The sequence below is a fragment of the Corvus cornix genome, chromosome 10 (genome assembly GCF_000738735.6).
Source record: "Corvus cornix cornix isolate S_Up_H32 chromosome 10, ASM73873v5, whole genome shotgun sequence".
Taxonomy (NCBI): domain Eukaryota; kingdom Metazoa; phylum Chordata; class Aves; order Passeriformes; family Corvidae; genus Corvus; species Corvus cornix.
The window spans coordinates 10,505,728-10,530,474 of NC_046340.1; the positions used below are offsets into that span (position 1 = coordinate 10,505,728).

At 46.8% G+C, this 24,747-nt stretch overlaps 1 protein-coding gene across 2 annotated transcripts in view; it reads right to left on the reverse strand.

Annotated features, from left to right (window-relative positions):
- The window catches only part of IGDCC3 (immunoglobulin superfamily DCC subclass member 3), a 102,472-nt gene that overhangs the window by 14,434 nt on the left and 63,291 nt on the right, over positions 1 to 24,747 (reverse strand). For both annotated transcript variants that reach the window (XM_039557894.1, XM_039557895.1), the window contains exons 5-7: positions 22,367 to 22,504; positions 15,309 to 15,467; positions 7,858 to 8,023 (exon numbers count right to left, since the gene is read on the reverse strand). In XM_039557894.1, the coding sequence (XP_039413828.1) occupies positions 7,858 to 8,023; positions 15,309 to 15,467; positions 22,367 to 22,504 (463 nt within the window). The remainder of the gene's footprint in view (positions 1 to 7,857; positions 8,024 to 15,308; positions 15,468 to 22,366; positions 22,505 to 24,747) is intronic.

Here is a 24,747-nt window from a genome sequence, read left to right on the forward strand (position 1 = left end):
CCAAGCCAGGAACAACACGATTCAATATCTGAATCCATCAGACATAAGGCCGCCTAAATAAATAAATAAATAAATACCAAGTGTATCTCCCTTCCAAGGCATGGGATGGTCACTGGGTCACTGTCACCACTGTGTACAGCTCTGAGCTGGAGCTGGAAAGGCAGATTTGACACTGGAGATGTTTTTTACCCAACTCTGAGGCAGCAGCTCAGGTTATGGTAAAATCTGCTTACAGTGCCTTTGGTCCTGGGAGGGTGTTGTCACACACAGGACATCCTTGGGAAAACTTCAGAAGCTCACATGAGCTTTTTCCTACTTTTCTGTAAGAAATGACCCACACCTAACCAAATCCACATCCACTACTTGTTTCTAAGGAGAATTACTTTCTTCTCCTGCAGTGAATTCCAGGTTGACTTGGAACCTGACTGCACATGAGTAAATCCCAAGCATCCCTGCTGGTGCAAGGGGCCCTTCATGGCTTTTTGGGAATCACAATCAAAGCTGCCTTTTATGTAAATGAAAAATTGAACATTGGAAGTGGAAATGATAAGTAACCTGCCACTGCCTGCCCGTATGTCAGAACAAATACTTCTTCTAATTGCAGCAAAATATTGGTCTTCCTATATTAAAATTTATTATTGCTGTTGATTTAACATTCCTATTTCTGCCTTGCAAATTATCGGGGGCCATGGTGAGTGAGCAAACGTTTAACAGTCATCTATTTATGTCCTGTGCCTTTGTTTCCTTGGAAACATTGTAAATGGAATATCAAATGTGATGGTTTCAGCTGATACGGTGATTTTCGAGAGTCATCCCTAAGCTCCTCTCATAGCCACAGGCTCAATGTATCTGATTAAATGGAAGGAGAAAGGCAGAGCTGGGAGAGGGCATGGGGAGGAAGGACCCGATGTGTGGCTCAGCTGTGTCAACAAGGACTGACTCTTGTGAGGACAGATGGCAGAAGGCAGGATTACGCCATCCGAGAGCTGCACTCCCAGCCCTGCACAAAGCAGATGCGTGGAAGGAGCAGCAGCACTTCCTTCTGCCCTGTCAATGCAGGGATTATTTCCATGTGGCTGCTGTGCATCTGGGCACCCAGAGCAGCCCGGCTGGGCTGGCACATGGGTCAAGAGCAACCTTAAGCTTCCCAAGCACAAAGCAGATCTGGAACAAGGAGTATTTAGGCTCCATCGCCTCTAGGTGCATTTATGTGCTTTGCACAGAGAGAGGAAAAGACGTGGAGGAAGGAAGAGGGGAGCTAGGCTGAAATGCAGTGCAAGGAGCCCGATGGCAGTGCTATGATTCTGGGGCCAAAGACTTCTCTCTCCTCATGTGGGACACAGATGATTTGCAGCATGCCAGTGGTCCTGGATGGATGGCACTTGGCCACTGGGACCTGGAGTTCAGTGGAGTCTCTGCCATGCACAGTCAAGTCAAAAGAAATAAATACAGTGTTTTCTGCAAAGTTGGCATGGCACGTAGCTGGAAACTTGCTTCAGGCTTCAAAAAGTTCCTTTTCATTGAGGTTTCCTTGTGCTGAGCAATGAGACCCTTGGCTACCTGGTGCCCACGTTAACTGGAATGACACACAGGCAAAGGGACACTAAAACAGAGATTTAGAAGAGCATGGAGAAGCTGGTGAACAGAATGCTCAGCATCTAAACACTAGCTCCATGGGAAAAAAGGTTTTCTCTCTCGGGTGGGTCCCTCTGACACCCACCAGCAGATCTCCAAAGGAGGCTTCCTGCGAGTCCTGGCATAAGCTACCATGAGCAGGGTGGGACCTGGAAGTGAGTTACTTGAACTCCAGCATCACCCTAGCTGATATCTCTGCTGTGCATCTATGTCCACCTTAACTATGGACAAATTCTTCCTGCCTTCACCCACTGCATCACCTTCCAGCATGTGGAGGATGTGGTGCAGCAGGGCCAGTGTTCACTCCCAGGTTTTGCTGCTTTTTGTCTTTTTTTTAAGACAGCTCAAACAAAAGGAAAATCTTTAGTTGCCGTGTGAGAAGGCACAGAGTGTCTCTGTGCATCAACCATCTGAAATATGCAGTGTCCTTTTATTTCTTCCCGTCAACACAAAAAAAAAAAAATCTGTCACTTTGGGACATCTGCTGCTGGAAAACTTTCCCGCGAGTGCCAGACTGGCAGTGCCGCAAGCATGTCAGACGAGGCGAGATGCCAGAAGGCTTTCTGCTGGTCACCAGAGCCGCTCGGCGAGCCAAGGGCTCCATCACATCTCCACACAATGCCCTGACAGGCATTGATGGAAGTGGGGAGAGGAGCTGCTGCAGATTCACACCCGGCTGAGCTGAAACGAGAGGCCTCCGCTGCTTGAAAGCCAAAGTATTCCCAAGCTGTCTTCCCAGTTCATAGGCAATCAGGATGACTGATCTGGCTCAGGTCAGGGGTCCAGGCCGGTGACCGGAGATCGGCTTTCCAAAGGCTCCTCTGAAAAAGTCTGCAAACTGAAGGAAGCCTCTTCATCGATTCAGCAGCACAAAGAAGAGGGGCCCATCTGGGAGGGCATCAGCCTTGCGTGCGCACAGGCGCACAAAGGAGGGAGTGTGATGAAATTAATGCAGAGGCATTAATTTCAGGCTGTGGTAGCAGGGACAGCATTCTGAGTGCCAGCAGATACCGAAAGCCACCAATGCCACATTCAGGTGCCCCATCCCTGCTCTGTTTCTGTCACGGCCTGTGTTGTGCTGTGCTGCACTGAATGATCTGCTCCTGGGCTGCCGGCCCATGCCGCACAGGGAAGGACCCTTTGCCCCTCAGCTTTGTAGAAATGCCCTGTATTCTGAAGGTTGCCTCACACAGGCTGAAAATAAGGTGCAAAGCTTGAGAAGTGACGCTCAGCAACCCAGAGGGACACTGCATATCATTCCCAGCCCTCCATATGCATATTCTTACATATCTAGAAATTAAATATCATACAGAGTATCCTAGGTGAAATTGGGTTGGGTTATGCAGAAGGACTGGTTTCTATTTTGCAGGTACTGCAGCCCACTGGTCAGGATACCAGCCCAATCTTGTGATTTCAGACTCACTCAAGAGCAGCTTCTGGAATGATGTTGCTGGTCCCAGCCACTCAGTCTGTTTTTATGAGCCACAGAGTACAATCACAGACTTAAGTGAATCCTGCCCCAGGAAGCAGAGCAGTGTTTACATCATCAGGACCATGGGGAAGCAAAAAATATCTCAGGAAAAGCTACTGGAAGGGAGGACAGAGCCTATATTGGTAGGACTGCAAATGCAGACTCTGGGGAGAGCTCTTTACTGCTAAATGGAAAGTCCCCCAGACCTTTTTCCCAGCAAGCAGCACAGATGCTGGAGAAGAAAACAACCCAGGCTAATTCAGGGGAGACTAATTTTAGGCTGCACCACTATGGGCTCAGTCCTGCCTCAAAGCCTCCTGTGTAAGGACTATTCTCTGCTGATGGATTTTGCTGTGTGCAACAGTTGGAACAAGCACTTAAACTCCTGACTCGATGCACTTCAAGAGCAGCTCAGTGGAGCAGCACACAGAGAAATTACACAGGCAACTTGGCAGCAAAATAATCACAGCCACATGAGAAGGAGAGACTGATCCCTGTTGCTGTTGGCTGATCCGGGGCTGCTGCAGGTCCTTTTTGTGGGATACGGCTGTGTGATCCCAGCACAGGATCGCTGCTTGGTGCAGGGATCATGCTGATTCCCCACTGCTTAGCGGGGCTTTGGGCGTTTGTGCAGAGATCCTCATTGCAAAGGCCATTTCCATGTGTCTACCAAAGTCAAACCCATAAATTATGCTTAAATCAGGAGCAGCTGGTTCACATACCCATCCTCCACGTACTTATTTGCCGTGCTTCTGGGAACTGAAATACGATTTGCTATAGAGCACCCTTCCCTCAATCACAACTGTCTGCAAACTCACAGCATAAGGAACTTCAGGCTTGCCTGTCCTCCCTTATGTGGTCCAAAACCCTACAAACTGAAGTGTTTGTGGGGATTGTGCACCATGAAGGGATGTACAAACCCATCTGCACCTTTCCACACCCAGCTAATGTAGGGTTTATAGAAAAAAAGCCACCTTGTGAATGACAGGCTCTGGTTTCCTTGGGTTTGGTACCAGAAGGGCTGTCTGGTCCCAAGTGCTTGGATGTTTGTGCTTGAAGACCCCTCTCTGTACCTGCACTGGGATTTAACAGCATGAGAAGTGCAAGAAGAGCAAAGCTGTCCTGATGTTTATTTACAAAGGAGTATTTCCCCTGATGAACCTTGAACATTCATGGCCCTGAAAGGGAGACATTTCCAGAGCACTAAACCAAGTGCAAACCAGTGAGGAAGAATTTAAAAAGGGGACAGTTCACAAGCAAAAGTCACCAAGGAGAGCAAATGCCACCTGAGCCCAAATTCTAACAAAGCCTTTTTCTGATGGAACAAATGAAGTCCCTTAATTACAATTTGTAAATAAAATCTTCTTGGAAAATCAATATTTAGAGCCTGCCTTCTCTGAAGATGTTGGCCTTTGTTCCTTGTTATTATGGCAATATAAACCCCACAGTGTGATACACTTCCAGGCTGAAAATTACCCCCCTGAACCTGACTAGGTCAAAGGAAGAAAAGCAATAAACCTTTCACAGTGGTAATTCAGGGACTATTTCATGCTTCCTTGTAAATTTTGAAGTAATAAGCTAGAAACATACTTTTACACAAGCCCGTGGTTAACTTGGCCAGTAACCACACCTTCCTCCGGCAGCAATACTCCACCTTTGGGATGGGCTGGTGATGCTGGGTGCAAATTTTGCTAGAAATTCCCCATATACCTCTCAGGCTTTTGGACCATGATTGATCAGAATCACTCCAAGAGCAACATGGGCATCTCTGATCAGCACAGAGGGACAGACCCTGCCACTGCTGGACATGGGGATAGCTGCACCTAAGTCCAAAAGGCTCCATCAGCTTCTCCCTCAGAGAGCTTGGCTCAGCACAGTATCACCCCGACAGCAATCGGCTGCATCCCAAGCCGAGGGGCTGCATGGCAAGGCAGCCCCATCGTCAGCTCCTTCAGTCATTTTTATTCACAGCTTTTAATAGAAAAGCCCACAATTCCCTATGCCTGAGCCTTCATGCATTTTTCATTAACAATTATCCGCTATCCCAGAACTGCTTTTGATTTTTTTGCTAATCATCGATTGGCTATTTTGTTCCCACACAGCTGGCATTTTGAAAACATAACAACCACCTCTGGAGAGGGCACAGCAGAAGGCTGATCTTTAATGCTAATGTGCCCAGAAACCGTCAACACATCAGGTGATGGGAATTCATGTCTGAGGGACCACGAGGGATGAGATATTTATTGGACGCAGCCTGTGAGGCTGATTTTACCGTGCTGAAAGCCTGGAAGTTGCTTAGCAAGTGAATGTCTGATGTTGTACCAGCAGCCACATCCAATCTCCAGTGAATCCAGTCCTGAAGCTGCATCCCAGCAATGAAGGGCTTCTGGAGTCCCCTCACCTTGTGGGGTTTGCTCTCCTTGGATTTGCAGTTACTGTATATGAGAGATAGCGTGGCATGAGGCAGATGCAAAAGGGCCCTTCACAACTTTGGGAAGCAACAGATCCATTGGCTGTGGGTTTGTGCTGCTGCCACAGGGCCTCAAGCTTTCAGGAGCAGAGCAGCATCTCGAGCACACCATCTTCTGCAGGTCTGGACCTCACTTTTGGCTGTGTTAATTTACAAAAATGAAGTTGCTCCTAATGACACATTTTGCAGTCAATTAGCACATGATGTTTTGGGATGATTTACTTCTTTTTTTTCCTAAAAATTCCTTAGGGGGAATTCAGACTTCTATGGCAATATTAAGCAGAGTTTTAATCCAAATGAATTTTCTAGGAAACCATGTAATCTAATTAAAAAGCTCACAGTGCAGTTTAGTAGGTTCATTACTGGTAGATTCAAGATCCATCTTTACACAGACAAATATTTTCCAAGTGCAACAGACTGATAAATCCAAGACATAACCACAAACTGATTCTGCCTGGAACTAAGTGGGTTACAGCACTTAGTCATGCCCATGAGAGGAAAACAAAGGGCAAACTTGAAAAAGCTCAGGAAAACATCATCCGTTGATGTGTCTCCTCCACTTCATGGAGCTCCCAGCCCTGCTGCACCAGTGAGGGCATTTTCCAGACCGACAGCTTTGGAAACCACTAGGCATGGCCACTTGCCTAGAGCTGGCAGTTGGAGTGGACCAAGACTAGTGTGAAGGAAGACAAAAGTTCAACACTGTCGAGTATGGCAGCCTGAGGGCTCAGCTTTACAATCCTGTTACTATAGCTTAAGAAGATGCCACGTGTCAGCTGAGCCCCAGGAATGGGCTGAGCTCCCTCAGCCTATGCCAGATGCTGTAATCTGATCATTCAGCTCGCTGTGGAAAAGGCTGATGCAAAATTGCATTAAATGATTCCCATAAGAAAATGATTACAGCAATGTTCACAAAGTTGCAGTTCATGTGCATGGGTAGCACAGCTTCAGGCACAGGGACCTGGCCAGGAGACAGGACCATGACCAAAGACCCAACTCCGGCTCTCCTCAAGCAGTGAAGAGGAATGGTTTCACAGGGAAGATACCTGGGCGAGACACACAGCTGGATTCAGTGTCAGTTTTGCCATGGATTTAATGACCACTTGGACTTCATCACTTCTGACTTGGCTATCTCATCAATAAAAGGGGATGCACTAATTTCCCTCCTATCCCTTCTGCTCTGTTCATACCATAGAGGGCAGACATGCCTCAGAAAGCCATGCCATGAACTAGAAGACCACAAGCCTGAAGTGAGTGTCATCTGTATGTGCACATACAAAGTTTCCTGAAGCTTTAAAAATTTCCAGTTTGGAGAAAACCTCTACTGACTGAGATGATTTTATTACCACTCACACCTTCTTGCATCACACATCCTTCCATCACTCGTGTAACAAAGCTTTAAAAACCCCTCAAATGAGAAAACAAAAAGCCACATTATATAGACACTCAGAAAAATAAACTCACTCTTGTCCCCTGAGGAACAAACCGTGGTGCCTGCACAGCACTTCCCAACTGTCTAAACTGAAGGTCCAGACCCTCCAGCAAGGCTGGATACTTGCCTTCCTGAGACACATTTGTTAATATAGAGAGCAGCTATATGACACCACAGAGCACAAACCTCTACCAATACTTCAAGTTTACAACACAGGTGCTATTATTTTGTAGTGTATTTTTTCATGCTATTTCCATAGAAACTACATTGTCGACTGGTAATTTTCACACTAAGTGCATCATTTCCTCAGTACAAACATCCCCATCCCCTCACAGGAAAATGCAGTTATTTAGAGCTTAGAGAATACACTCTTCCCTGGTGAGATAGAAGGCTAAAATTTAGTGAAAGTCAGGCTCCACACAAGTATTATTTCTAATGTATTTGCATTTGCACACCCAGGCAGGTTAATGTTCAGGCGTTAAAGCACATTTCCTCCACTGAGGAGTGAATGTGGTCCCTGTCAGCTCCAGGAACAACATTTAGCCCTTCCAGAAATACCCAGATGATGATCAGGACAAAAGAGAAACTTTTCCTGGGTTCCTGCATCAACAAAGTCTAATGCTGATGTCCTGGCACAAAAAATCATGGAGCACCAAAATGTAGGACTGTAAGGTGCAGCCAGCAGGACTGAAGCAGTGTTTTAGTTTATCAAAGCCTAAGCTGAATCCACAGATCCGCTTCAGAACACTGCCACCTTCACATCAGCTCTTTGTTATGCAGAAAGCAAACCAACCTCTCTCCCACTCCCATTTCCACAGCGGTGTCAGAGCCCAGTGCACCAGGACTTACCTGTTGTTATTCTTCAGCTTGATGTGGTCGCTGGTCTCCAGGATCTGCCCATTCCTTAGCCACGTGATCTGGGGAGGGGGTTCCCCTTGGGCCACACATGTGAAGATGGCAGTAGTCCCCACAGGTCTGGAAATGGACTGGGGATGCTGCACAAACTCTGCTGGGGCTGAGAGGAGGAAGGAGAAAGAGGGTGAGAAAAGTCATGATGATCCCACTTTATCCTGGTACAAAAAATCCACCTTGTAAATAAGCATTGTCTGCCTGGGAACATGGGATACTTGGCCAACCCACAGCCCATGTCGCATGTGACTTGGTGTAACAAAGATAACTCTTGTTTGGATGGTGTGTCTGTAAACAATGCAATGCTGCTTTTTGGTTGCCCACCTCGGCACTCATGGCTTCACAAGAGGCACCTGAAGGCCAGATCAGAAGTGATGGAAAGCCGAGATGAGTCCTGCAGGGTTCAGACAAATGGGACCAAGCTTTAAGCCCCTTCACCTCTCCCTGGTCTTCCACGGAAAGCAACCCCAGTGCTGACCCTGGGGAGATGTGCTGTTTCCTCAGTGGCAGAGCTGAAGCAACACCCTGGCTTTGTCCAAAGGACCTGAATGGCATTAGCAAACTGCTTGAAATGGAAAGAAATGTATGGATATCATACAGCAATCTGGCAGGGTGTTCTCTCCCCAGGAAATACCAGATTTGCTGCCAATTTTTCCTGTCAGCAGGAGATTGGGGAACCTTTTTTACCCCAGATCTTCGGTCTGGGACCCTTGGGGTCCTGCCAAGCCTGGCAGACTACACCATGCCTGTAACTGCTGCTCACCTTGCTACCAAATGTCTTCACCTTTGGCAATAACATTTCATAACAGAAAGGGATCTTCTTCTCCTTCCAGCAGCTCAAATTAGATTTTAAATCATTTATCAGAATAAACCAGCATATCAGCCTGCAGAAAGCAGGGCCTGACAGACACTGCCAAATAAGTGAGATTATTCAAGCAGTTCTGCTTCAAAGGGCAAAGTGATAAATATACTCCATGTTGCTACTGAAACCTAAAATCAGATGGAACCGGCAGCAGACACAATGAAGACAAACAGATAAGAGGCACAGGCCCATAATAAATTTACTGACTAACATCACATAACGGATGGCTGACATTAAATTTTTTTGACAAAAGAAAGATTACCGAGGGAGACACGTTCAGAGCCACTCACTGTCATTTTCCAAGCATGGGGTTGGTGGGCTGTGCCACCAGCGGAGATTATGGGATTGGAGAAGGGAGCAAACTTGTCCAGCAAAATATACTGAGGAGTGGCCAGGCTGCAAGTGGGATGCAAGAGTTGAGTCTTGTGGTTCATGGCCAAAACACCCCTTGGGGTTTGCTGCAGCATTTTGGGGGGATAAAGCTCTTTCCCAGATGTGTGCAGGTAAGGGAAGAGCACAGCTACTGCTGTAACCCAGCTAAACTGCAGGGAGAGGTGCTTGTGTGAGAATAAAAGCCCAGTTGTGCAGATTCTAAGTCCTCCAAGCAGGAAGACAGAGAAATTCATCACAGAGCCCGTCCCCCTTGAAGGAGCCCCCTCCTTCATTTTTAATAATCAGAGGGAAGTGGAGCATGGCAGGTCTGACTTACGTTACTGGTACAGGGTATCCGCTAGCAGAGTTTATTGTCAGGCCACCGCTGTCAGCGCTCGGCTCCACTAATGCACCTGATCCCAGAAACCCAATGGACATGTACTTCCAGAATCTCCTGCTAAACTTCCCCATGTGACAATCAATCTCTTGCCCTTTTACTTCCCTTCTATGTTTTTGCTCTAGACTTACAGATTAAAACAAAATTCAGGATGGGTTCAATAAAAGTTAGAAGCAAGAATAAACAGGGGGAAACCCTCTCTTCCCTGCCATGAATGGCTCCTTTGTGGTGTACAGTGAGAGCATTAGAGACTTGATTTTCCTCAGCCTCCCGCCCCCCGCTTTGTGCTGGCGCAGTTTTGCAGGAGCAATTATTTTGCAAATGGCTGCACCTCCCTGCTTTCATCTGAGCTGCTGAGCTGCACCCACAGCACTCGCAGGTGCAAACCCATGATGCCAAGGAAGGGCACAGCCACCTTCCAGCTCCTCGCTGCAGCTTCATTAAAGATCCTCTTGGCTCTTTGCCTCTGCCTCCCCCTCGCTTCATCAAATCTCAAACCCACTGTTTGTTCCAGCAGAAACAAAGTTGAAATATGGAAAGAAGCATCCAGCATAACCCTTCTGGAACCACCAGCTCTCCTTATCCTCCCTTATTAGCCCGTGTCAAGAGGGAGTAATTGGAGCAGTGTCGCATGTGACTTGGTGTAACAAATGTGCAGCTGCGGCCGCTGGCTCGGTGCCAGTGACACTGTTCAGTGCCACAGCCCCACAGGTTCCTCAGGTCCCTGCTCCCCTCTGCCATTCTCCCTCTTTGCTGCCTTGCTAAACACAACCAGATCAAAACCCCAGCCCCTGCTTAACTTGCTTAAACTCTCTGGGGAGCAGGTTCCCACCTCTGCTGTGCTGAGCTGTCCCCTGTTCCATGGCATCCCTTGTTGCAAGACACAGATTGCCCTTCCACTGTTCCTGCTCTTCCTGGCTTTCCCCAGGCATTGCTCTGACCTGTTCAGATCTCAACAGTGTGAAGCAGTAGTGCCAAATGGCTCAGGTCAAAACAGAAACCCATGGCATCAGAAGGATGTGGTCTGGGAACAGATGGAGTTTAAAGGACGTAGACTGAGTGGGTGCCCCTCTGCTACCTGGACCAGGATGCATCTGACCTGGTGTTCATAATCAGTGCCCCAAGGAAGACGCCCTCAGGCAACTGCTGTTGTGTGGACTCAGGGCAAATGGCTCCTTTCCCGGGCAGAAAAACATCTCCTCTCCTTTCCTAGGTCCCCTCCCCTGCCCTTCCAAATGATTTTGACAGGATCCAATAGTTTGCCACCCTGGGTTAGTGGGAAAGGAGCAGAATCCAACCCTGCCTGCTGCCAGGCCTGCCTTCAGCCAAGTCCTGCCCGCTGCCAGCCATTCACCCTCCTCATCACTCATAATTAATAGAGCATCTTGTCAGGGCCCATCCCACCCTGCATGGAGGCACAGTGGCCTGAACACCTCTGCCCCTTCCACACTACATGCCAAAAGACCATCGCAGGCAGCCAGAGGAAGCATTTCTCAGCCCTCCATTAAGATTTTAATAAAGGTATTAATGGAGATCACTGTTATGAGCAGAGGATTCAAACCTGGCAAGGAGGAGTGGGCAGGATCCAGCCCTGGTAACCAGAGCGTTGATTATTCAGGACTTAATGGGAGGGAGGGGATCATGCAGTTTTAATGAATATTTAAAGACTTGACATTGGTATCAAAAAGCAATAACACTTAATACCACCCTCAGAATTGCTAACAAAGTGATTCAATAGCTTTTACTGCGCTCAGCAAACTGTGATAGCATGGATATGCACTGCAACAGCAGGTTCTAACAGAGACCCAGATGGGCTCCATCTCTTTAGGGACATGTCAACAGGGACCAGCCACCAGTGTGTCCCCCAAGGTATGGGGGAGCTTTGCTGTCCTTGCCATGAGGTTGTAGTGTGGTGCTTATGGCAGCGCCTGACGGCTCACAGAAGGTCCCAAGGATCAGGGAGCACTGACAGGTCACTGAGAAGATACCAAGGATGAGGAAGCACTGACAGCCAATGCTCTGGTGCCAGACCAATCCATGCCTCTTGCATCACAGTGTGAAGTGTCATTAATTCTCAAGTGGACAAAGTGGCAGGGTTGGGGAGGGAAGCTGGGGTGAAGAGAAGGAAGAATAACATGGAAACAACAAAACCTCATAAATTAGGCTACTGGCACCCACAATAAGGGTAAAAAGGAGAAGTCAGGTCAGTGGGGAAGTCAGTCAAGCACAGCAATGGTGACAGAAGATTTAAGACAACTGCTGCTCACTTGGCTTCTCTCTGTTCACTATAGAGGATGCTCAAATGTTTACTTGAGTAACTTACAGTAGCAGTGATAGGGCTGCAAGGGCCAAAGATGGAAACTGTGCCCATGTCCCCTGGAAAACAGACAGAGAACACTCAAGGGGGCTGTCAATAGAGCCTGTCCTTCAGCCCTCATGAAATTCTTGTCCCAGCAAGGTGCTGGAGCTCCACACCAGCAGGATATGTTCCAATGTCACCCACAAGTGTGGTCCTGGAAGAATGCTCCAGAGGGATCACACACATCCTTTTCTGGAGAAGGAAAATGTGGACAGGAATGGAACTGCTCCATGGGGGACTCTGACTCACACAGCATGTATTGAAGCAGGTTTACAGAATGAATTTAGGGTAAACTCAAGGACAAACCAAGTACCACAGAGCCTAAACCACAGCAACTGCAATACATCTGCTGCTTAATTCCACCCCGCAGCCAAGACTTGTGATGCCAGCAAGCAAGAACGATGGAAGAAACATCAGGAAGCGCAGTGGTGGCCGGATCTGCTGGACCAAGGAGCGCTGCCCAGTCCTGCCAACAGAAAGCAAGGCGAACAAGGCGGGTATTGTCAGCAGAGCCTTCAAACCCATGTCCTTAAGATGGGCCCTCATTTATGAGATGGGATCTCATTTTTCTGCATAGCTTTCAGGAGGAAATGAAGCGTGGAGTGGAGAACACTGGTGACCATCTGGCCATTCACAGCCCATCAGTTTGTTATGACACCAAACACATAATAAAGCACAAAAGATTGCGCAGGAGGTAGAGGGAAAGTGCTTTGATATATTTTTTTCCTTGCCACCGAATCCTGCTCTTCCCTCCCCTCACACACACGCATACCCTCGGTTTCAGCCAGCACCGCATTCGGCCCTTCGACAACTCCCCCCGTGAGACTTTCATTCGAAGCCCAGCACAAAGCAATATTCAAATGGCTGTGCCAGGATCTGAAGGGAAAATGGAAACTTTCTTGTGTGAGAACCTTACAAAAGAGATCAAAGGAGCCTAAGTGGCCAAGGGAGGGCAGGGAGGGAAGGAGTGGGGGATTGACGCCTTCTACTCTGGAGGGAGGAGGAATTCCCAGGAAGATAATACAATGGTGTTAGATTATCTGAAGGAAAACCTGCAATGGAAAGGACATTACTGCTGGAGGAAGAGCAGAGCCTTGTGTTGGGACACCTCTGCCCACGCAGCTGCTGGATGGAACAAGGACCACTGCTGGCAGCAGGAGGGAGGACAGGGTCTCAGTTCCAGCCTCCCGCTAACTCCCTGCCTTACAACAGGAAACATCGCCCTTTCTCCTCCAGTTTCCCACCCATAAAACGTCCCTCCTTCAAAAGACATGGGGCAAGTTAATTTGTGCCTCCAGGCACTTCAAGGGCCCCTGCATAAAGGCAGCAAGTACCTGGCCTGGTGTGCTTTGAGGATGTGGTATTGTCCTAGCCCTGTGCTAACTTCCTCTCCAACCAGGCTTTTGATAACGCGCTCTTTGCTTTTCTTCTCTTTACGGATGTAATTTGCATCGCTGACATCTTGACAAAGATAAAACCCACAGTCTCCCATGTCAGTCATTATCGCTGTTTTCTTCACAGACGAACCTGAACAGCAATCATTTGTACCTCTCAGCTGGAAAATTCAGGCAAAATAAGATGCAGAGGCAGGAAAAACTGCTTCCAGAGGGAGGGTGAGCAAACCTGGGATGAGCTCAGCTGCCTAGCCGGGGTCTGCCATTACCCTGACTGGGGAACATTCCCTTAAAAAACATGAAGCATTTTAAGGATGGGCAATACAGGCTGGGGTCCTGGACACTGCAGGTCCTGTCTAATGGCTACTCCAAGGACACACTGGCCACACTTCTCCACACCACTGCCAGCTTCTCTGCTGAGGCTGAATACAAGAGCATCCCCCTTCCACAGAAAGACTGGGCTCCAATGGCCCCATGAGTAACATTTTATGCACAAATTCTTATCTTTGCTCCCCAGGAGAAAATCCACAGTAATTCTACGGCAGCTGAACTCCAGCACTAGACCAGCTCTTCGAGAGCTGATGTTCTAATCTCCAAAAAGACTAAGAACTGCCAATCTGCAGCAATAAGAAGTTGTGCTACCTTTCACCCTATCATTCAGTTGCTAACAGGAGCAGTCAACTGTATTCAATGGCTGTATTTTTACAACTTCATAGATTTTCCAAGTAATTTGTTTTGGGTCTGCCTCCCTGCCTCCTGGACATCAGCTTGGCACTTGGGCTTAGGAGACCTCTCCTACATGCACCATGTTCAGAGCTGTCCTGCAGCAGCTCTAAAGGGTTTGTATCAGTACAGAGAGGTTGCTCTTAGTGCCAGGATTGATGTTTCTTAATAAGGGGATTCATAGCTGTGCCAGTTGGGAAGTCCCCTCATTGCACTGCTCACCCAGAAATCCAAGAGCAAAAGAAACAGCAAGTGTTCACCTTGTCTCATGTTTGATCAGCACCTGGGGCTCAGAAGGCACAGGCAGCCCTTTCCACAGCCTTTCTACATTGCTCCTCCATGGCTGGTGGGATCACCACCAGCGACTCCTAGGATCTGTCAGGTGACATCAGGGCTGGAGCAGGGCACTTTCCCCCTCAGCAGCACGAAAGGTTCAATTAGCGGCTCCGGCAGGAGGTGTGTAATTTTAGATTCAGGATATCATCAGTCAATAGTTAATGAGTGAACTGATGAGAGCGTGAGATGCTTTAAGTGGACTAGCTTGAAGAGGAGGTGAGTGCCTGTAATCAGGGGCGAATTGCTGCCATTCAGAGTATGCTGCCAGCTGGGTTTGCCTTCACAAATACTTGCCTGGCTCCCCTCACCATGGAGACTGGTCACACGGAGCATGTGGAAAGGATTTGTGTGCTTTCCCTAGTGCTGATCTCTGCTTTGGGCTGAACTGCCCTTTACAAGTAGCATTTCAGGACAGTTGCTGCAGGAAGAGGAACAACCTGCATCCTATGGGCATGGCCCCCAAAGGGTGCTTCACTCAGGTCATGGCAATGGGCTCAGACAGTGTCAATTGCTACAGGAAACAATCTCACAGACTTTTAGGAAATGGTTTTAGACTTACTGGTGCCATTTCAGTTGGAGAACAATACTCTGTGAGTGGTATCCACTGCTGGATATCACTGCCAGAGTTGTATCTATCATTCAGAGGTGTCCATGAGACAAATTTGGCTGATTAATTCAGGCTTTCTGCTGAGATGTACAAGTATGATAACAAGTAACAACCACTGTCTGCTAAGACAAAGAAATGCCTGTGATGGGGTGGGAAACCATTGCAGGCCACGCAGCTGATGCCTCAGCTGAATGATACCTGGTTGTGACTCACCTGCGTGGGACACAGACACACACCCACTTGGGAAACCACGTGTCCAGAGAAGAAGTGCTTTGTTTGGTACCACCAGAGATGAAGTCAGCACTTGTCCAACCCAAGCCCTCAGGGTCCCAGTGGCTCACCTTGCACGACGAGGCTGCCCTGCGCGGTGCGGCGCACCCGCGTGCCGGGTTTGTTGGCGGCGCACACGTAGATGCCAGAATGCTGCACCGTGAGGTCTGAGATCATGAGGTTTCCTGTGCCCAGCACCTGGATCCCCTCCACGCCAATCGGGCGGCCATCTGAAAGAAGGAGAGAAGGACAAGAGTCACATGCTGGACTTCTGCATGAGGTTCTCCAGGCCATAGCCCTCAGTGAAGTCCTATCTAAGTACTTATGGAACGGTGCCAGGTTCTGCTACTGGCATTTGAAAAGTGAAGTTAATGGGATTTAGCTGATGCTCTTATCAGAACTGCCTTCTGCAGAAGGCCAGATCCTTATTTACATGTTTGCCCAAAATCATTCTTTGTGCTGCTTAAAAACCCAAAGTACCACCACAGGAAATGTGAAAGCTTTCAACCACATGTTCAGATTAAGATGAAGCACCCAGAACACAGTTCAACAGAGGGGTTAAACCAAGATAAATCATCTCAGCTTCTCTGAGCCATTGCCTGGGTTCTTGCATTAGAATGAGCAAGGATCCAATGAGCTCAATAGCCTATTTCCAACAGAGAGGCTTCAAGAAGAAGTTCAGCCAACCTACTGCAGTGTTTCCCTGATGCACTTTCCCAGCCACCAGCAATTTATGACTTGTAGATTACCTGATCCAGAAGTTATACCACTTTACCCGATAACCCTTGATGGATTTTGTGGCTTCAGAAAATAAGAGAATACTTGATTTTTGATTCCTTAGCCCTTGCACACACACTAGCTCAGGGCCAAGGGTTAGGGTTGGTCACTCTCTGAGCTGGTGGTTAGATCTCAGTTACTCTGGCTTGGAAAGGCAACTGAAAAGAGCTGCCCCCATCCTGAGTGCTGGATATGAGGCATGTGAAATAGTTCAGTATCAGGGAATTCACTTCTTCCCTGTTTTCTCTGGAAAATTCCCAGCCAGCTCTAATTACAATGTGTTTCATTAGTATCAGGCTATTGCTTTCTATTGTTTCATTGATCTGTGTTTTAAGACACTGTCTGACAAAGGCAGCTCTAAATCAGGCCTAGCACATGTCAGGGTGTCTGAGCAGAGGGGCAAGGGAGGGGAGGAGTTTTACTGGAGGAGCAGTTAAAGGGAGCATGCTTTCAATCAGACAGGAATCATGAATTCAGTTCTCTCAAGTTTGCTCATGGAGGAGTTTAAAGAACCTACAGAAACCAGAGAAACAAGAAGCAGCCCTGGTGATGTCCCCACTTGACCATCCCATGAGACTTCCATACTCATGTGCTCCACTACAGTAGAAGAGGCCTGATCTTGTGCTCCAAAGTCTGTGCCATAATCTTGCCATGAGCTTCATGGTCCAACACAGACAGCATGCAGGGCTGGCTAAAAGTTACCCAGCAATTACATGCTTTAGATGTAATGTCATGCTTTGCATAATAAAAAATATTAGAGAGTTTGGGTCATTCATAACCAGCAGGTTCTGGAATAGATTGGGAAAACCCCTGCTCCTCCATGGACTGCAGGTGGATCTCTGCTTACCTGTGGAACTCCAAGGGCTGCAGAGGCACAGCTGCCCCACCACAGGCTGCATCCCAGCCTGCAGGGGAATCTCTGCTCCAGTACTGGGAGCAGTTCCTGCCCCTCCTTCTGCACTGACCTTGGGGTCTGCAGGGCTGTTCCTCTCACATGTTCCCACTCCTCTCTGCAGCTGCAATTTGCTCTTGTGCAGTAACTTTTTTCCCTTCTTAAATGTTACCCCAGAGGTGCTACCACCATTGCTGATGGGCTTGGCCTTGGGCAGTGGTGGGTCTGTCTTGAAGCCAGCTGGAATTGGCTCCACTGGATATGAAGAAGCTCCCAGCAAATCCTCATTAAAGCCATCCCTGTAGCCCCCACACTACCAAAACCTTGTCATGCAAGCCCAATACAACCATAGGAGTGAGGGATCCCATTTCAGATTCTGGGCAGCATCCCTCTAGGAAACATCGGAAAAGCATGGACTGAGAGCTACAAAAGTACTTCCCAAACCTATCTCCTGCCATGCTCTTCATATATTGTTTTTCAGGAAATTTTGAAGCTTGAAGGTTTCCTTGCTTCATTAGACAGGAAATGCCAGACCTCTTCATTATTTGCATTGCAAAGAAAAATGCTCAGGTCTTTTAGAGAGAGAAAAACAATGTCATTAAATGATCACACTGCTGGCCAAGCCACTGCCGCAGTAAATGGCTCAACCATAAAAAGGACAGTAAAACATGACCTGTCCCACATTTAATGAGCAATAACAAGGAACCATTCCTTCCAAACAGCATTTGAACTGAAGTGTAAAGAGGTCTGAATTAAATCCAAATTGAACTTGATTTCATCTTTTAAATTAGACCTTTCAGAAGTCTATATTTACAATAGGCATAAAAATCAAATCTCTCTCTTGAGGGAGGGATGGGACCAGTGAAAGATGAAAAGTGGTCATACCTGGATCCTTCATCACATCACTGCCTTGAGAAATACCACAGAAATGTGACTTGAATGTCAGCAGTTTTACTGTATTATTTATAACGTGCTCCATCATTTAAGCATGCAAAGACTCAGCCTGCAGCAGGTGCTCCCCCCCAAGTCCAAATACCAGCATCAATATGCCCTCAGTTATCTCTCCAACCCCAGCTATTAGAGGTGTAGTGGTCTGAAAAAACAGCACCTGTCCACACATCTTTCATTTCCCTGGAGAACACAGCCCTCCAAGCTCAGAAACCTCAGTGGATCTGCCATTTGGGTCAGCGTGGCCATCCCTAACAGCTAGCAAAGATCACTGTGCCAGATCATCCCAGACACCTCTCACCTCAACTCCTCCCCTTCAAAAAGCACTGAAAAGGGCTTCTACAGAAACATCTCTACTTTCCCAGTCTGTTCCATCCTTCTCACTCTACTGTGCCTCACTCAGCCTGAGCCGTCCTGCAGTCAGCTAGAAGGTCTTCAGCTAATATCTAGTCCAACTTAGTAACACTGACAACACATATAAATAATACAGAGTGTTTACACAAGAAATTCCATGCATCCTGAAAGCTCTGCACTTTGCAGAACTGCTGTGCTGAGGGACTGATGTCTCCACCTGCTTTGCAAAAGTTGCTATTTATTTTTACCCTGTTTTCTTTACACGGAGACCTGAAGAATGGTTTGGACCAAGCAATCCAAACCCTGTAAAAATCCACCTTCCTGGCATCACTTGCCACTGCTAAGTCATCTCTTCACATGGAGATCTGAAAGACTGCAAAAGCACTTGCTCAGTTCCCAAAGCTCTCAGGACCCAGGCAGGCTTGAAACCACTGCTCATTTAACACGACCTTCTACTTCTTTTAAAGAAGTCAAAGAGCAGAAAATTTGAGGGCTGGCTGAAAAAAAGCCAGTCTGGAGGGAAATGTCTTTCGATCCTCAATTGATGAGGACAAAAGGGGGAGGCTCAGCTGTTGTGAAGAGCAGACAGACCTCTAATTAATAAAGGAGACCATTCTCCAAATGGGAGATGCCCCCAAAAGATGCTCTGGCTATAGACAAGTAGAGAGTTCACTGAATCATAGGATGGTTGGGGCTGGAAGGGACCATAAAGATCATCTCATTCCAATCCTTTCCACGGGCAGGGACATCTTCCACTAGACCAGGTTGCTCCAAGCTCCATCCAACCTGGTCTTTGACACTTCCAGGGATGGGGCAGCCACAGCTTCTCTGGGCAACCTGTGCCAGGGCCTCACCACCCTCACAGAGAAGAATTTCTTCCTAATATTCAATCTAAATCTACCCTCTTTCAGCTTAAAGCCATTCCCCCTTGTCCCATCACTGCACACCCATGCAAAAAATCCCCCTCCAGCCTTCCTTTAGGCCCCTTTAGATACCTCCAGGTTCCCTGTTGGGGTGAAGTCTGGATGAAAGACGCCTGCGGTTTGGGAGCCACATTATTTATTTTTCCAAGGTGTATGTGATGCTTTCTGGAGCCCATTCTCTGCCTGCTAACTGAGTGATTGGCACACTAGCACCAATTACAGAGCCCCCTTAAAACGTGCCAGGCGATATGAATATGCAACAACAGGAACGCCTTTCTTTTATAAGTAGCAAGTAGAAAGAAAGTAACAACTTTCTAATGTTGATCATTTAGGTCTTTTGTGAATTCTTTGTATTGTGTCATAGTAGCCTTCCACTTTTTAGACACATGGGTCTCCTGCTCCTGCGGACACTGGGCACTATGGATTAGCATATTTAGAGTACATTGCAACAGTTGACTATTCAGTATGTGAAGTGGTGAAATTTACTCTATTATTTCTAAACACTTACGGGAACGGTGCTCTTGTCAACCAGTCAGCCATCTATTGCAAGCTTCTGTGTCCAATAAGTTACCAATTAATTGGCTCCTACAATTGTTGTATAGTTTACTTCTTGAATGGCTCCCTCTTTAGTAATTTCCTTCCCATTGTGCGGCCCTTTCTGACAACTTCTGTATAACGCTATCAGATAATCACTGTCCTTTCTTTCTTGCCTCACTTTTCTGTATCTCTCTAAATAGTTTATTATTCTGCTTTGGTACCTTTTATGGAGGCCAGCTCAGTGGCCTGTCAGTTAAAGAGTAAGGATACATTAAAATCGTCATTCATTCAAAAGGCTTTGCAGTAAGTGCCCAGGATATTAATTTGTGCACACATACAGGTCCAAGCCTGAAGTGCATAGCTCTGAAAGGAAAATCCCTATCTTCCCTGAACAAACCCTTAATGATTTTACATCTCTCTCAGAGCCTGCTCTCTAATGAATGTTGACATTTCATGCACGGCGAGACACAGGAATTCTGTTTGTGGTCAGGGGCTACAACATATTCCCAAAGAAATTAAATTCAAAATTGATTGTGTGACACTCAAAAATTGTCCCAGAATCCGAATTATTTCCTTTAAGCAAAATATAGCTGCCTTTCCCACTGAAAACAGGCCAGGTTTTAGCAAAGCCAAAGCAAGAAGTGCAAATGGTGTTTATGGCTTGATTTCCCCTGTACCAGAAAGCTGTGAAAGCAAAATTGTTCTTTTGCTTCTTTTTGACAGAAGAAATGCCACAATGTCAAAACTGTGAGCAAAGGGGTTCAGAAGGGGTTTCCAAAAAGGCAGCGTGCCCTGTGCAAAGCCCCAGCACAACAGCAATGCCACAGCTCTTCCTTACTTCTACCAGGCAAGAAAGATGCTCACACAGAATTGACTTTTTTTGCTTAAATTAAGCCATTCCTATTGCTAAATCAGCTTCATCTCTAAGACTTTGTGGCTGTGGATTTTTTTATTTCTGCAAATGGATTAAAAGTGGTTTTTTTCCTAAGGTGAGTGAATTAACTGGTTATCTAAGCTAAACTGGCTCCGTAGGAAGAACTTCAGGAAGAAGACCTTTACATGGGAGGAAGCCAGAGATGACAGATACTCTGAGGACCTCCCTGTCCACCATAAACCCCTCTCCCTCTTCGTGATCACAGAGACAAGGACACATAAAAGCATTTCCGAAATGGCTACAAAGACATGACAAACTCTCCAAGTCATCAGAGAGCCCATGCACCACGTCGCTATCAGGATCACTGTCATAATAAACAAGACCTTGTGATGCTTTGGACAGGAAACAATCCTGCTGAAGGAGAGGGAAAATAACAGGATCTGTTTCCCCTTCAGTAGCTCTGATTCTGCCGCTGTGCTGCAAAGCAGCATGGAGAGGGTATTTATTTTTGGTGGAAGGCAATGCTGAGCTCAGACCATCCAGACAAACATCACACACTGCTATTACATCTTCATTATTGCACTGTTCTATAGAGACAAGTGTTTTGAAGAAGGTAATAAGCACTTATAATTAAGGCAATTATAAAGTAGTTTATTATAGTTGAGCACTAACATAGAGCTGCCTTGTGTCCAAGAGAACCAAACCAGTGATACAGAGTGTCTGGGGAATTTTTAAAACAGCATCAATCTGATGGTTATTGCTCTGGAGGCAAAAATGCCAGTTAGTGGCATACACAGGCTGATTTTACAAGCCACCAGAGGATGCAAGGAGGGAAAACATGGAAAAAATGTGCAACTGATATTGGATGCAAGTCCTGATTCCCTGGCAGGCAGCTCTGGAGCAGGAAGTCACCCTGCCCATGAGCTGACCCTGACCCTTGGAGAGCCATGGGGGTGTAGTCCCACATCCAGCACAGCAGCATGAGACAGGATTATCCCTGTTTGTGCTTCACAGCCACCTTGGGAGACACTGGGAAATGAGCATCCCAAAAATGATGTGACCTCGAGGACTGCAAGATCTTGGGAAATCCTAACTCAACCCAACCCCACTGTGTGCATAGGCAGAGTTACAAGCTCTGGGAGATAAAACAAAATCCATCAGCTCTTCACTCAGCACAGGTTTCTGTAGGGCAATGGGAGTGTTGGTCTGAGCAAAACAGTTTCTAAGCTATCATCACAAAGTTAGAACCTAAAATAAACCATAGAGAAACACAGCCTTTTGCTCTTCCTCACTTGCATGATGCCATCAGACACTGTCTCTGGTTTCCATGCTGATTTAAAAACATATCACGGATCCCAGCAGCAAGCATTTGTTTTTTCAGGGCTTCAGACACACTACTTTAAACACCCTCCCCCCCTTAAAATTGTTTTAAAACTCCCTGAACAGGCAGCAAATTTCTTTCAAGTCTGTTTTTATGTGAAAGATATGTTTGTGTATGATTTTGCTTTCTCTAGGCCAACAGTGGTGATGTTTTTGATGCAGCAGAAGAAGATGCTGTCACTTGAGAAAAGATAAAATTATCACCTTTCATGAAACATCTACAGGTTTAACCAACCCACTTCTCTAACAGCTGAAAACAGAATCTTGGCAGAGAGAGAAAACAAAGTGTAGACATGAGGATAAAAAGCACTTCAAGCCTACAATTAGCTTCCGTGGGAAGGGAGAGGATGAATCAGTTGTATAAAATAGTCAGTGGCACCTACCTATTTCCTACCTGATGGCTATGGAGAGGAGGAAGAAATCCCAGTGACCCCCAGGGCTTACCTAGGCGGCTCCAGGAGACGATGGGCCGGGGGTTGCCGGTGGCAATGCACTCCAGCACTGCCGTCTGGTGCACGGTCAGCGTCAGGTTCTCTGGGCCCACGAGAATCATGGGGTCCTTGTACACAGTGGAGTGGGAGCCTGCAAAGACAGCACATTTGTCAGAAGGCATCTGATTCCCTCTTGTTTAAAGGGAACATCGAGGACTTCAGGCATCCTCTAAGTACATCTCTTCTAAGTACATATCCTCTTTCATCGGGAACTGTAGTGAGAGGAGATGGAGTAATGAGTTCAGACTGGAAGAGGGGAAATCTAGGTTAGGTATTTGGAAGAAATTCTTCCCTGTTAGGGCAGTGAGGCCCTGGCAGAGGTTGCCCAGAGAAGTCAAACACTTCCAGGGATGGAATCCATAAGGCCAGGCTGGACAGGACTTGGAGCAATCTGGTCTAGTGCAAGGTGTCCCCGTCCATGGCAGGGGGTGGAATGAGATGATCTTTAAGGGTCCTTCCAACCCAAACCATTCTACGATTCTAAATGATGTGGATGGTGTAATCCTCAATAAATCTGAGATGTACATGAAACAAAAGGAGCACAATGTTTGTGTGACAGTCACACTGAACATGTTTAGTGTGCATTGTTTATTCCTGGGGAAAACCCCTGAACCAATGATCCAGCCACAAACAGCCCTGTTTACACTTGGATATCAGCAGCATAAAGAAGGAACTGCGCTGTGAACTGCAAAGAGAAGATGTGCATGGTATATAAGGAAAACACAACATGCAGGACAGCAGGAATGCAAATAAATGAAGGAGTTGCTTTATCTTTTAGCATCTCAAGCCATATAGTAATTCATACAGTCCACAATGCCTAACTTTGTGAGCATCTTCTCTTGCTGCTGGTGTCATTTGCTCCAAATGCCCCATCCTGGGACAAGGAGTGATGGAGGTAACGGTCCTGATTCCTGCTGAGGATCCTTCTGAGAGGAAACTCCTCTGGTGACTGCACCCCAAAGGGTGGTCATTTTCCTACCATTTTCCTGCAGGGAGAGGATGCATCCCATTGCTCTGATATAACTGTGACACATTTGCTGCTCATGAAACAATCACTAATCCTTTATTTGCACTATAGTAGCACCAAGTGGCAGCAACCAAGAATGAAACCCGTTGTGCAAGATGGATGTACAGACCCATAACAGAACAAAATCCTGGCACGAGGACCCTGGACACCAGACAGGCACAAGAAAGGCAAAAGAAAACGCATTTCACTAGACAGAACGAGAGCATGGGACAAAAGCATCATCCTGTGTTACATACACCACAGCTGAACCCACATCTCCTGACTCCCAAAAAAGTGCCTTATCCCTGCTGTCCCTGCAGCCTTTACTCCTATTTGTTGAGAGCAGGAGAGGAGGATATTCTCAGTTCTCAGTAAACAGGAACAGTGAAAATCTCTGCATTAGTCTTTCTTCCTGTCTCTGATAAGAGCTGAGTTATACTCCAGAAATGCTGAGGTCAAGCAGTGTTTAAGAAATTCCATCAATCTTACAGCTGCTGGCAAAAAAAGCTCTGTACACCTGCAGAGAGAAATACTTGGGCTCGTCATCTGCCGCTGAGCAGGAGTGGGGCACAGGGAGGGCTGGGGAGCACAGCCCTGGCTGGGCTTTACCATAGGGACCATCCCACACTGACTCCTGTACATGGACTTCCCAATGTTCAAAAGGCTCGTTAAAGAGAAGTGATCCACCAAAATCTATCTACAGGGGCTCTTCTCCAAGAAAAACAATTTCTTTCTGCACTTTTGAGTGTTATCCTTTCACAGCAGCTCAGAGGCTGGAATCAGGGCATAGCAGGGGGATTCCACAGTGGTCCAAGGGCAAGCACAGATCAGAGCAGCTTGTTTGTTAATTGTTCCTACGGGGGCCAAGCAGGGAGCAATAAAGTGACTCCGAGCTTGTGTGTAAATGGGCAAAATCCAAGAAAAATCACCGTGTCAGTGTGACTTAAGAGTAGACTTTCTCACTAAATGCATTTCACTGCAAGCCATAAAATGCAGATTTTTTGATGAGAACCAGAATGCACAATAAATTCATATGACCGGCTGGTTAACCCCAAGAGATCTGAAAAACAATACCTTCCCCTCAGTACCTCGGAGTGCCTTTAAAACCCATGTAGATTTATTGTTCTGAATCACAATACTAAATGTTCACGCTTAGAATAATACGGTATTATCAGCGTATTATATAGCGATTTCAATATTTCAAAACATGGAGAAATGAAATGAATTGTCCAAGGTCACCCAAGAATATCAGCAAATGGGAGCCAAGCTCAAAGCAGAATTTATAAAACACATTAGCTTGACAACAAAATATTTTAAAATCTCATTCT